The sequence below is a fragment of the Euphorbia lathyris genome, chromosome 1 (assembly GCF_963576675.1).
Source record: "Euphorbia lathyris chromosome 1, ddEupLath1.1, whole genome shotgun sequence".
NCBI lineage: Eukaryota > Viridiplantae > Streptophyta > Magnoliopsida > Malpighiales > Euphorbiaceae > Euphorbia > Euphorbia lathyris.
Window position 1 is genome coordinate 42,675,020 of NC_088910.1, and position 13,687 is coordinate 42,688,706.

The 13,687-nt window shown below is 32.3% G+C and overlaps 1 protein-coding gene across 1 annotated transcript; it reads right to left on the reverse strand.

Annotated features, from left to right (window-relative positions):
• Positions 1-5,282: 5,282 nt before the first annotated feature.
• Positions 5,283-13,430, reverse strand: LOC136234062 (galactinol--sucrose galactosyltransferase-like). Its single transcript, XM_066023857.1, has 4 exons — positions 12,222-13,430; positions 6,891-7,068; positions 6,373-6,740; positions 5,283-5,846 (listed from the first exon to the last, which is right to left on the reverse strand). Exons 1-4 carry the CDS (start codon positions 13,428-13,430, stop codon positions 5,283-5,285), a joined length of 2,319 nt encoding a protein of 772 aa, XP_065879929.1.
• Between the last annotated feature and the right edge of the window lie 257 nt (positions 13,431-13,687).

Below are 13,687 nucleotides of genomic sequence, written 5' to 3' on the forward strand. Positions count from 1 at the left end.
TTGATTTACCCCTTCATTTTCAGTTTGTATCTATAGCAACCCTGTGAACTTGTTAATTAAAAATCTCATAAAACAGGTTTAGGATACGTTTGGATCAGTTGTTAGCTAATAGCTTTTGCCGTTAGCTGTTTAATGTAAGCTGTTAGCGGTTTATTATTAGCTGTTTGATTATTAATGTTTGGTAAAATTATATTAGACTAGTTCGGATTTAAAATGTCTAATATGGACATGCTTTAAATTAATCAACAAATAAATTATAAAAGGGATAAGGTAAAAAAAATACTCATATCGTTTACAACTATGGGCAATTTTACTTTTAACGTCTAAAATTGTGCAATTTTACCCGTAACGTTGGCGGCTAAGAGTAATTTTACCCCTAACATTAGCAAGTTTGATCAATTTCAGACATTATTATAAAACACATATATTTTATTTTTTTATTCTACACCAATTGCACATACCAGTTAGTTCTAAAAAAACAGATTTTATATTTTTTATGATTTAATAATAAAATTGAAAATTAAAATTTATAAATTAGGTGAAATTTTTTAAATTTTAGAGGTATAATCGCACCATTTTAGACGTTAAGGGTAAACTTACTCATTGCTATAAATGTTAGGGGTATTTTTGCATCTTATCCTATTATAAAATAAAAAATGTGATACACAAATTAATAAAAAAAAAAATTATATATAATAAAAAAATTATTGAACGCAACAAAACTTTATTCTTTCGGTAACTATGTTGTAGAAATATAAACAATCACATATTTTATAAAAATAAAAAGGGTAATTTTATCAATAATAAATAATTACAAACTACTCCCTCCGTTCCATAATATTTGTCGTTCTAGAGAAATTTTTTTGTTTCATAATGTTTGACGTTTTGATTCAATCAATGTACATTAATTGATGTTTTACCAAATATACCCTTATTTAAGTTACCTTTTTATTTTAGGAGTAGATAAAAATTAATTAATGCATGCAATTAATGCAAGGGCAACAAAGACTTTTAGTTAACATTAATTGCATTTCTTAATCCTTGTGCATTAACCTTAAAAGACAAATAATATGCAACAGAGGGAGTACTTTTTATAAAAAAAAAAACTACAGTTTCCAGAGAAAATGTTAAACGTTGCCGTTATATAAACTTAACCAAACATTATATTTCTTGCAGTTTGGAGTGAAACGCTAAACGCTCCTCCAAAAAACTGAAACAAACACTCTCTTAATTCATCGGTTGGACTTTGTGTAAAATGGTAAAGAAGAAGATTGACTTTTAGCTATTTTTTTTTAATAATTGATGGTATTTAACATTGTTCAAAACGAAGGCCGCCTTGACCGCTTAGGCCCCACCTAGGCGCCCGGAATCGAGAATCCATCCTGATTTTCTTTGATTAGTTCCTCTAGACGTTTTTTTGGTTCCTAGGTGTTTTTTAACCGCTTAGGCTCCGCCTAGGCTGCCGCCTAATCGACGATGAAAAAAATCATTTTATATTGTAAATTTATTTTTTTTCTTTATTACAATTCACTTTTGAGTTGTTTCAATGATATTGTTATTAAAATGTTGATATTTATACATTTTTATAGATATATATCCGAATATATGTATTTTCTATATTAAATAATTTTATAATATTGTTTTCGATATTATACTACATATTTTAATTGAATTTATATAATAATTTATTGATTAATAAATAAAAAATTCAAAAATACAAATCTGATTAATCACCGACTAATCCCTGATTAATTCTCGAGGGCCTTGTCCGCCCGACTAGCGCCTAACGTTTTTTACAACCTTAGTATTTAGATGTGATATAATTTAGCTCTTTATAATAATAAAAATATATTTAAATAACAAAATTATTTTCAGTTTTTTTTTTTTATTAAAATACTTATAACTTCGTTAGATTAAAACACAATAAGTACAATAAGAAAACAACTGTAAGAAATCAAATCTTATAAGATCTACAAAAAATACTAAAACGACTACATAGAGCAAAAAATGTCATAAAGGCATAAAAAAACACAAAATAACAATGAAACATATACATATTTACCGTAAATCGAAATCTGCAGAAAATTAGATGCAATCCAATCTTAAGAATTTAGGTCATTTCGAATATTCAAATATATATGAGTCATTTCTTTTGCTGCAACCACGTAGATCTATTGATCCATGAACAAGATAAACTGTTTCCGCTCTTACTAAATTCGAAAAATGTATAAATGAAATAATAATAGAGAACATATACAATATAATTCAGACGGATGAAAAGATTCAACAAAATATATGAAAACCGACTAAAAAGAAAAAACAATAAAGTAAAACACATAAAATCTTGATGACATCCTGATATTATTTACGGGACTATAAAGGAAATTGACCAAACGACCGCGTATCACGTTATCAAGCAAGTCATCAGGATGGCGGGTCACATAGATTCCTCCTTACGCTATCCGTAGTCAAACACTCGGGAGACCCGCCATCACGCCTCGATCCGTCCATAGAACGGTAGAGCCGATTCCCGATAAAGGCAACTAATAACCCATTAATGAGCTAATGGTCATACTTGAATGAAATTACTAACCGCCATTAATGAGGCATTAATTGAGACTTTCTAGTTACCAAGAGTTACAACTACATAACTATACATAACTTGCATCCCAAGCTATTGAGGTACACATTCATGCTCTCCTTAGCCCTACTTTGTGCTTACAGTTTATTCTATTACTTTATACTGACTTTAGCATCGGAGTTTCCCCCGCCGATCCCAACGGCGCCCCCCACAGAGAAGGACACCGATCAAGAATTCACCACTGGTCATCAAATCTAACCCGGCTGGAGTGGGAAAAAGGAAGACAAACTCTATTCTTACTCAAACTAGATCGTCAAAAGAGAGAAATTTTGAAGCACGACAAATGATGAAATTTGGATAGAAAAAAAAAATGTTTGATCCAAAAGGGGCTACATATATCAAAATACGGAATTTATAATTTAACATTTTCTTAAAACAAAACCTAATATTTTTATGTTGTTTTTAAAGTTTCCAACAATGTTTATTAATTTAATTGTTACTTTTAATAGAAATAAAACATAATAATATATTTAGGTTTATTAATTGACATTTACCACTAATATATTACTAAATGAATATATTTATTATGTTATTAGTTTTTTTTTAAAGAAAGAAAACAACATTTATTTAGGTAAAGAGTAGTAATTATATGTAAAAATGTCATATAAAAGAGATGTAGCAATAAGCCAATTGAAAAGACTCTTATAGGGTGTTTGGTTGCTCATTTTCATGCTCAAGTTTGCCTTTTCTCATGTTTGCCTTTTATATCTGAAAAGCAGCATTATGTGTTTGGTTAGTGACCCTTTGTTTGCCTTTTACACCCGAAAAGCAACCTTTTACAAAAGCAGCGAATCTCTGATTTTTGGAAAATGAGTTTTTTCTAATAGCAAACCGTAGCAGCAAATAGCAACAACAAATAGCAAACAGTAACAACAGACAATATGTAAAACAAACGGGCCCTTAAAATTAGTATTTTCAAAATTAGAGATTTGAATCCAAACACTATTTGAAACATCTTTTTACTAGTGGTCAGAATGGTTTAAACCTCTAATTTTGTTTCAAATCTTAAAAAGTTTCAAAAGTTTCAAATTATTCTTATTTTTATATAATTGTATGTAATAAATTTTTATTTTTATTTAATTACATTCAATAATTTTATATTTTTTTATAATTATATTAAATAAATTTTTATTGTTTATATTTAATAAATTTTATTAAAAAAATAGAAGGTCATTAAATGTAATTTGATAAGAATATGAGATGATTTGAAATTTTACAGCATCAAAATGAATTTTAGATCAAAATACAAATACCAACAAATATATTTGGCCCATAAAATATTAACCCAGTATGCCATTCTGAATTCTTCATATAGCTGACAATTGACAGCTGTTTGATTCTTGATTGTTAATATCGGATAAATTACACAATTGCTCCTCAAACTTTGCCTCTAAGCTTTAAAACCCAACAATAGAAGTCCACCAACTTTGCATTTAATGAAATTCTGAGTAATTTAAAATCTTGAAATTTTTATTTTAAAATTATTTCGCTATTGCTGTTGAGTCAGGAAGAGAACATTATTACTTATTTACATAAAAAAAACAAAAATAATAATATAAAAATGGTAGTTTCATGAAAATGTGATTCTAAACCATAACTTTTCATTTTTAGGCCCTAATGAATCATTTGGTGTTATGAGAAACTTCTATATTAATAAGAGACAAGGTTAAGAAACTTTTATATATTATTTTGAATTTTAGAGATTATGAACAAAATAAAGGGTAAATTACACCTATGCCACTGAACTATACCTATTTTCATATTGTGGTCACTGAACTTCAATTCTTCCGGTATGGTTATTGTATTTTACACTTTGTTATACCGGTAGCCACTGTCACCGTTGACCAGCCTTTTTTACCCTTGACATTTCTTTTTGACCGGTTTTGTCTCTTCTTTCTCTCTTCTAAAACCTACAGTATCCATTTTACCCTCTCTTCCATCTTTATGGATCAATTTCTCTCTAATCTCCGACAAATATTATAGTCTTGATGATGTCTATGTCTCTTCTTTATTTCTCAAATCGGATAAAGACAAATCTAAACCTTATCCCTTAAAATATTAATATAGGATACATCATTAGTTATATATATTTAGTTAATTAATTTTATAAAATGTTAAACCTTGAAAGATCTTTATATTTCAAGAGCTTAAAAGTAAATCCTATCCTAGATTCTAAAATTATGAATCCTAAGATCTAAAACTGGGAACTGTAAAAATAAAATAAACAAATTATATATCTATAATAAAAAAACTAATACCTAACGGGTGATAATTTACGTTCCAGATGTTATATTCTAAAAATTTTATATAATTGCTTCATTTTCGATATCAATAAAAGTTCTTTTTTCAATGTAACAGATTCGAAAATCTGCAAGAAATCATCACTTATCCTTTTGCCCAAATCAATTTTAATTAATTTTAATTAATTTCATTACAGAGAAAGATGCAAAAGAACAAGTCGATATGGTTTTGTACCTCAGCTGTTTAAAAAAAAAAAATCAAAACAAAAGATGCAAAAGAACAAGATACATACTAGTTTTGTAATATCTAACACTAGCATATATGAAATGAAAATCAAAAGAGAAAATCTTCCTTTATTACATTTCAGTAGTAACATTGTCACTTTAACCGGAAACAATATTCAAAACAAGTAGTCAACTACACATATTCTAGGAGAATCCGGCCACGGAACTTGAATCCTAACCATATAATCATCATACAAAAACTCAACATCTTCCCCATCAATCTTACAACCCACTGGCTTTTCAGACGCAAACACACTCATTTCCCCACTTCCCTTAACCCCAATTTTCACCACATTTTCATCATCATCTATGGCCAGTGATTGAATTGCACCTCCAGAATTAAGCATGTTTACCAATCCAATAGGAGCAAACTGGATCAACTTCCTTGGTAACACAGCCACAGGGGAAACTATGAGCAGTTCATACTTAAAAGGGTCAAGTGAAATCTCCATGTTTTCTGATGATTTGAGGAGCTTTAGCTTCTTTTCCTGAAACATGTAAACAGCAAATATGTCCACCTCTTTTATAGATATCGGATTCTTTCCATTGTTCCATTCAATATCTTTAGGATTTGTTAGGCAAGTCACGGAGAGTGAAAACTGATTGCAATTTTTGTTTCTCCTGGAAAGTGGACACCAACCTCCTCCTTGACAGTTAAAGAGGCCAATTACCCCGGTATACTGTTAGAAAATCACACCAAAACGTTAGAACTGTGAGAGATTTATATAAGATCTATGATTGTGCATTAACTATCAGTTTGAACTTTAGTTAAAACGGTTTCATGACATGGTATCAGGTCTTCTTGGACCAAACAGTCAAGGGTTCGAATCCTGGCAACCTCATTGATTTGTGGAATTAAACACATGGTGGGATGAGCATGTGTTGTGCACGCTGCAAGCCCAATGGGCATTTGCATGTGGGGGTTTGTCAGATATTAATATAAGATCTACGATTGGACCTTAACTATCAGGTTTGAGTCCCAGCAACCTCATTAATTTGTGGAATTAAAAACACATGACAGACCTATGTTGTGCACGCTGCAAGCCCAAGGGGCATTTGCGTGTTGGGATGTCTGTGATTGGACTTTAACTATCAGTTTGAGCTTTTAGTTTGAACGGTTCCATGACAAGAACTATATCTGCATTTCCCGAAAACATTATCCCTATCATTATCATATTAATTTGTTGTGATTAGTGAAGGGCTTACTTTGTTAAGGTTCCAAATCTTGAGCATGGTTTTGCCATCATGGAGTGGATCGTGGAAAAGGCAATCTCTGGTAGGAAGTGCATAATGCTGGCAGCGTAGGATGGATCCATCAGGCAAGACTAGTCTCTTGAGCAGCTTGAAGTTGTGCTTACCCACAGAGTCACTAACGTAAATTGGGCCGCCAGAAATAGCTCTGGAGGCAGCATGAAATTCAGCACAAGGATGTGTAGATTGGAACATGTCCCAATCTGGCTGTATGAAATTCCCCATCCATAAACTATTGTAGGCACAATGCACCATATGACACCCTTGTAACCAGTATGTCCCGTTTGGATCTCCTGATGGGTCTGTGCACCAGAAATCGTCCCCTGCAACCAAATTGGTTGGAAACTGCGTCACTGAATTCAACTAAAAATTTAAACTGATATTTAATGAAAATGGACATACCGACACGGCCAAGTGAAATGGCTTGTGTACCGAACATAAAAAAGTTAAACTGATAATAAAAATGGACATACCAACTCGGCCAAGTGAAATGGCTTGTGTTCCGAGGAACATAAAATCATTACAGTGCTCCATGCTGGCAATGACGCCATTTCCTTTGAAATGTTTCCTTACGGAAGCTGTTAGTGCTTTGTAATAAGCTTTAGCTAGCTCTACTCTTCCACCGAATTCTTTGGAGAGCATTTCTAACAACTGCAATTAACCAGCTGAATTTGTTACTTAGAGTTTCTATAATCTGAAATAGATTGTTCCAGATTTCCAAGTAATTTTACCAAATTAAACCTTCTTCCCAGAAAAATAATGAATTAACTAAAAATATTTATGTTAATTCATTAGTTGTAAATTCTCCACATGAAATTTGGAAAGTCATGACAGCCAATCTATTTATTTAAAATCCAGCATGCATACGAACAACAATATTAATCAAGAATAATTACAACAAATATATTACTAGCATGTCTTAGTCATCAATTTTATTATTATCAGTAGTGAAATAACATCTGCTCATTGTTAGAAGCTACAATGCTTCACAAGACTAGTTAAGGTTTAAAAATAGATTTGATTGCTTTCAAAAAAAAAAGGATTTGATTATTATAAATATTTTAATTATATATATAAAAAAATTATTATAAATAATTTTGGTCAAATAAAAGATGGTTAATTAATTTAATTACTTCGTTAAAGTAAATACTTGATTGTGAAATAGAAGATTCTAGTTTGATTGAATGAGTAAAGACAATGGTCATATATATCATGTTAGGAAGCATCTAGCTACTTTGCTGTTAAGACACGATCGATGCATGCATCTCTCTGGTCTGGTAGGTTGTAGTAACTTGTAAGATAAACAAGAACAAAACACACTTTTGGATTCTCTCCATCCAGATGGCACACAACTACAAGGACAACAGAAAAGTAAAGAAAAATAGAAAAACTAGTTACTGTAAATTAATTGGAATCACTGTACTAGTTAAGGTCCAATGCTTTGAAAAAAAAATAGATTTGATTATTATTTGTCACAAATAATTTAAATCTTATTATACAAAACAAAATTGTTATAAATATTTTTGGTCAAATAAAAGATGGTTAATTAATTTAATTACTTTGTTACAATAAATATTTTATTGTGATATAGAATATTCTAGTTTGATTGAATCAGTAAAGATTCTATCAGAGAGAAAAAGACAATTGTCATATATATCATGTCATGTTAGCAGTGGCGGAACCAGGAGCTCGAATGACCCGGGGCTCAAACACATCAATAAAAAAAAATTCAAAACATTAAAAAAAATCGGAATTAACTGTGCAGTTGACGGTAAATTTTTAAAGTTCAGCCCGTTAGGGCTGGGTAAAATTTTTTTAGCCTCCAACGCATTAAAACCGTAAAAATGTTATCATTTTTTTTAGAAACTAGCATTGAACTAATTGAATATTAAATATGTTTATTTTTTTAATAGTAAAGATATATTAAAAATGAATTCAAAAGTGTTATGAAAATAAAAATAAAGACTTCATTTAAAAATAAAAACTTTTTAAAATAAAACAAGGTTGAAGGGAATCGAACACAGGACCTCTTAAATAAAAGCAATGATCCTTAACCATCTCATCTACCTTTAAACATTGATATAATACTACATAGAGTCAATATAATTCTTTCTAAAATATTACGAGACACCATTACTAAAAAAAAAATTTACTCATTTCTCGGGCGGCCGGCTGGGGTTGGAGCCCCGGCCAACCCCCCCTTGGTTCCGCCCTGCATGTTAGGAAGCATCTAGCTCCTTTGTTGTTAAGAAAAGATGCATGCATCTCTCTATTCTTCTAGGTTGTAGTAACTTGTATGATAAACAATGAACAAAAGACACTTTGGATTCTCTCCATCCAGATGGCACACAACTACAAGGACAACAAAAAGTAAATAAAATAAAAGAAAAATAAAAAAAGTAGCTACTGTAAATTAATTGGAATAACTCCAAATACTCACCATCAAAGAAGGGTATACAGAGAAATCTACCAAAAGTAGAATTCAAAGGAGAATTGCGATTAATCCTGCAATTTCCAATTAACATAACACTTGTATTGAACTTTCATTCAACCACTCTATTCTATACGGCTAAATTGTAGGATATCAGAACCACCAAAAATTATAAAAGGGTAAATTTCAGCAATGGTGTACAATCTTTGCCTTATTTCACACTTTAGTGTACAACCTTCATTTTGTCTCACTAATATGTACGACCTTATAGGTGACCTCCCACTTTAGAGTACAGCAGGTCAAAATGACCGGTCAATGCTTAGTCAATGCGCCACGTCAGCAGTTTGACCGATCAAAAAAGTAAAAAATTGACCCACCAACATTAAATTACTTTTATGCCCTTCCTCTTCCTTTCCCTTTTCTTTATTTCCAATTCTAACTTTCTCTCTCTAAAACCAACCTCGCTTCTCTCACTATTTTTCTCCATCTCTGTAACTTAGTTATACGTAGAATGGCAAACACCCAAGAAATTTATATGTAAATGTAAAAGTGTAGATGTTGACATTAATTAATGATAAAACAAAGATGGTATGGATTTTTGGAGATATTCTACTTAATAGTTTAGAGAAGCAAATGGTTTTTAAGCAGTGGTATTCGCAAAACAATCTCCTCCACTACCACATACCATCTTCGTCACCAGTCAATAGATCATCATGATCTCGCCCCCATAATTACCGTGGTCATCACCACCGCTTTGCTCTCCTGAAATCTGACCCAACTTAGTACTTACGGGTCTCTTACAATTACCGTCCCAGACCCTTCAAAACCTTCCATTTCTCATTATCTTTCTTCTCTTTATTCTTTCTACTTTCCCTTTTGAAATCTTCTCTATTTTCCATAGCAATTCTAGTTACTGCAATCTTTCTTCTTATGATTATGAATTTATGACTCAACTTCTTGCGTTGAAGCTTCACTTTCTATGTCAATTGATAGATTTGTATATTCCAATTTTTATTTATATTTGTTGAGTCCGTCCAATTTTAGTTTTTGGAAGGCTTCAATATGAAGCATTGTAATAACTTTGATTTTGGGTGCACCCTGGTGGTATTTTAAAAGAGGAAAGGAAGTCGTTGAATGGGAAAATTTTAAATCTCTGTCTACCTCGGAATCGATCAAACCTTCTGCTGTTACGTTACCTCAATGTGTAGCAGTCTGTAGGCTGTGAGAAACTTCATAAACGATTGGCAGCAAACACAACGAGAAGGAAGAAGAATGATGCGAAATATTAAAAGGAGGGTCAGAATTTCTAGAAGTTTGCATCTACTTCTATATGAGGTTATGGAATTTGCTTACAAATAACTAAGCTATAGAAAGCAGAGTTAGAGAGAAAGAGAAAGAGAAAGAGAAAGGGAAAGATAGTGAGAGGATTGAGGTTTGTTTTAGAGAGAGAAAAGTAGAGTTTTTTTTTTTTTTTTTTTTTTTGACAATAGAGAAAAGTAGAGTTAGAAATTAGAAATGGGGAAAAAGAATGAAGAAGGGTATAAAAGTAATTTATTATTGATGGGTCAAATTTTTGACCGGTCAAACTGCTGATGTAGTATGTTGACCGGTCATTTTTACCTGCTGTATACTAAAGTGGGAGGTCATCTATAAGGTCGTACATATTAGTGAGACAAAATGAAGGTTGTACACCAAAGTGTGAAATGGACCAAAGGTTGTATACCATTGATGAAATTTACCCAATTATAAAACTATACCAAGTTGACATCATTTACGAAAGGCCTAATGCATACCCAGCCCCCTAAAGTTGTCCGTTTTGTTCATTTAACCCCCTCACCTTACGGGACAACCCTTTAACCCCCTAAACTCCATAAAAATGGTATTTCTCACCCCTTAACTTGTCCAAATTTGTCATTTTACCCCTTCTCAACTCATCGAATATCCTATTTACCCCCTTAACTCCATAAAAGTGGTATTTCTCACCACTTATGATCCTATTTACCCTCTTAATTTCATAAAAATGGTATTTCTTATCCCTTTATAGTAGTAAAAAACGTTGAATGGAGAAAGAACGAATAAAAAATACAAATAACAAGAACATTAATATAAACAAGTTAAATACATTATATGTAGGGATAATGTACCGAAATGGGCCTATGATTTTTGGGGAAGTATCAATTTAGGTTCCACTTTTATGGAAAACATAAATATAGGTTTAACGTTTAAAAAAAGTTATCAATTTAGGTTTCGATAACGGATTGTAAGGGGTGAAAAATACCACTTTTATGGAGTTAAGGGGGTAAATAGAACATTCTATGAGTTGTGGGGATAAATGGACAAGTTAAGGGGGTGAGAAATACCATTTTTATGGAGTTTAGGGGTTAAAGGGTTGTCCCATAAGGTGAGGGGGTTAAATGAACAAAACGGACAACTTTAAGGGACTGGGTATGCATTAGGCCTTTACGAAATGAATGCCTGCTTTCACCACACCACCACCTAAAAAAAAAAAAAAAAAAACAGACTATCCATACTGGAGTTTTTACTGCAATTTTAATATACACATTTTTTTTTGGTAGGGAATTTTAATATACTTTTCACATTCTAAATTAAGGATCAATTTTATCAACCATTAAGTCCAAAATATATAATATTATGGCATTATTAATTTAAGCAAATTATTTTAATTTTGCTTATAATAACAGTGAACTTAAAATGAAACAAACAATTAAGCCCACTGTTTCTTTTTTTTTTTTTTTAATCTAAGAATCCAGAATCAAATTAAGAAAGAAAAAAGAATAACCTAAGTCAAGACTCAAGGGTCTTCCAGGCCTTTCTTGAATTGAAAAAGGTTTGTTTAGTACTAAAAAAAATATTAATTATAAATAGATGTTCTGTAGTTTCACGAATTTATAGGTGGGTAAAGTAATCTTGAGATTTGAAAAAAAAAAAAAAAAAAAAAAATCTTAAGTTTGCCAAATTTGATTAATTATCTAGTATCCTAATATTTTAATTTGAGACTTTTAACTAGTATCCTAAATATTTTAATTTGAGACTTTTAGGTATTATTTAGGTGGTGTTTTTTACTAAATAGAAAATTATAGAAAACTTTAAAAATGATAATTTTAAAAAATAAAAAATGTAGTTCTTAATAAATATGACACTAAACAATTTTAATTCTTGAAAATGAAAATTTTATTTTGAGTTCATTATCGACCAATTTTGACAAAATAAAAATAAAAATGTTATAAATCACAAAGTTACATTTATAACTAAAAGTACCACAAATACCTATCTACATATCGGTGAACCACTTTAAATTAACCTCTAAACAAATTAATAATTAAAGAGAGGAGTATTTATTAGAGACACTTACATGAATGACATCAACCTTGACGCCATCAATTCCCTGGGACACAAGGTAAGAGTGAAGTCCATCAAACAGCTCATGGGACACCTCAGGCAGGACCAATCCAACTCCGTTGTTCACTATTTTATCCACCGCTAGATCTTCCATAGTCCTCCTCAAGCCCTCTGATAATTTAGGTCTAACTACCCTAGCCTCAGGCATACCTGCAACATTAGGTCTAATCCCACCCCAATACCCACAAAGCGCATGCCACACATACACATTTTCAACACTCTCAAATTCTTCTTTAAGGTCCTTAACAAAAGCACCCATTCCCTTTTTACCCTTCCCCTTCCTACTCTCATGGTCCCTAAACTTGTAATTCTCTTCAAATTTAATCAATCTACATGGCATCTGTTCTCCGGCAGCCGTCCGATTAATCCCTTCTTTATCACTAATTGGATCATCATCATCATGACACATGGATTGCCACCCATCATCAATTAGTACCAAACCTGGAGGGCACCCACCCTCCACTAGCCCCTTCACACCTTCCCATACGCCTTTCGGGTGTACATTAAGGTAAAATGCATCCCATGTACACCATCCAAATTTATCCACTATAGACGGCGTCGTTTTCTCTTCAAGTAGCCTGAATGTCCCCAAATGGACCCTTATCACCTTCATTGCCTCCTTAACGAGACTGTACGGGTCATCTCCTACGTGCATGTATAGAACACTCCTGAAGCTGGACCCACACACTTTCGTGGACCCACTTTCAACACAGATGTCCACGTAATCTTCTATTTGTCCAGCCTGGAGAGAAGCTCTGAATGGCCCTTCAAGGAGTGGAAGGAGTAAAACATAGGGACGTCCGGCGTCGTTTTTGTCGAGAATCATGATTTGGGTTTCGTGTTCTATGTCTTTTCCGGTGTTGCCGATCCAGTGGGTTGTCCACCAGACTTTGAAACGGAATATGCTCATGAATCTAATTCCGGTGAGTTTGCCGATGGGGACCACGTGGCGGCTTTTGGATTGCTCGGCGTCGAAACCGACGAAGCAACCGGTGGACTTGTGAAATGGTGTGGCTGTAGTAATGTTTGAGGGTACATGAGAAAGAATGGGATGGGCATTAGCATAAAAAGTGGAAGCTTGTAAAATTATGGAAGAAGGATCTTGATCAGTATCTAGTAGGCTTATGAGATCTAGACCATTCTTGGTTAAACTTGGAGCCATTGAAAGGAGGGAGTTCTGTTTTATTTTTCTTATTACAAGGTGGGAATGGAAGCTTGATTATATAGAGGATGTTACTATTTATTTTTATTAATATTAAAAAGTTTTATTATTTTCTTAATGATCTTATTAAGCAGTTTAGAGGAAAGTTGCTTCCATACATGGAGCATGGTGTTAGAGGAAAGGTGCTTCCATACATGGAGCATGGTGACATTTTCTTTGCTATTATCTGTCACCAAGTTTGGAAATGGAGAAACGAG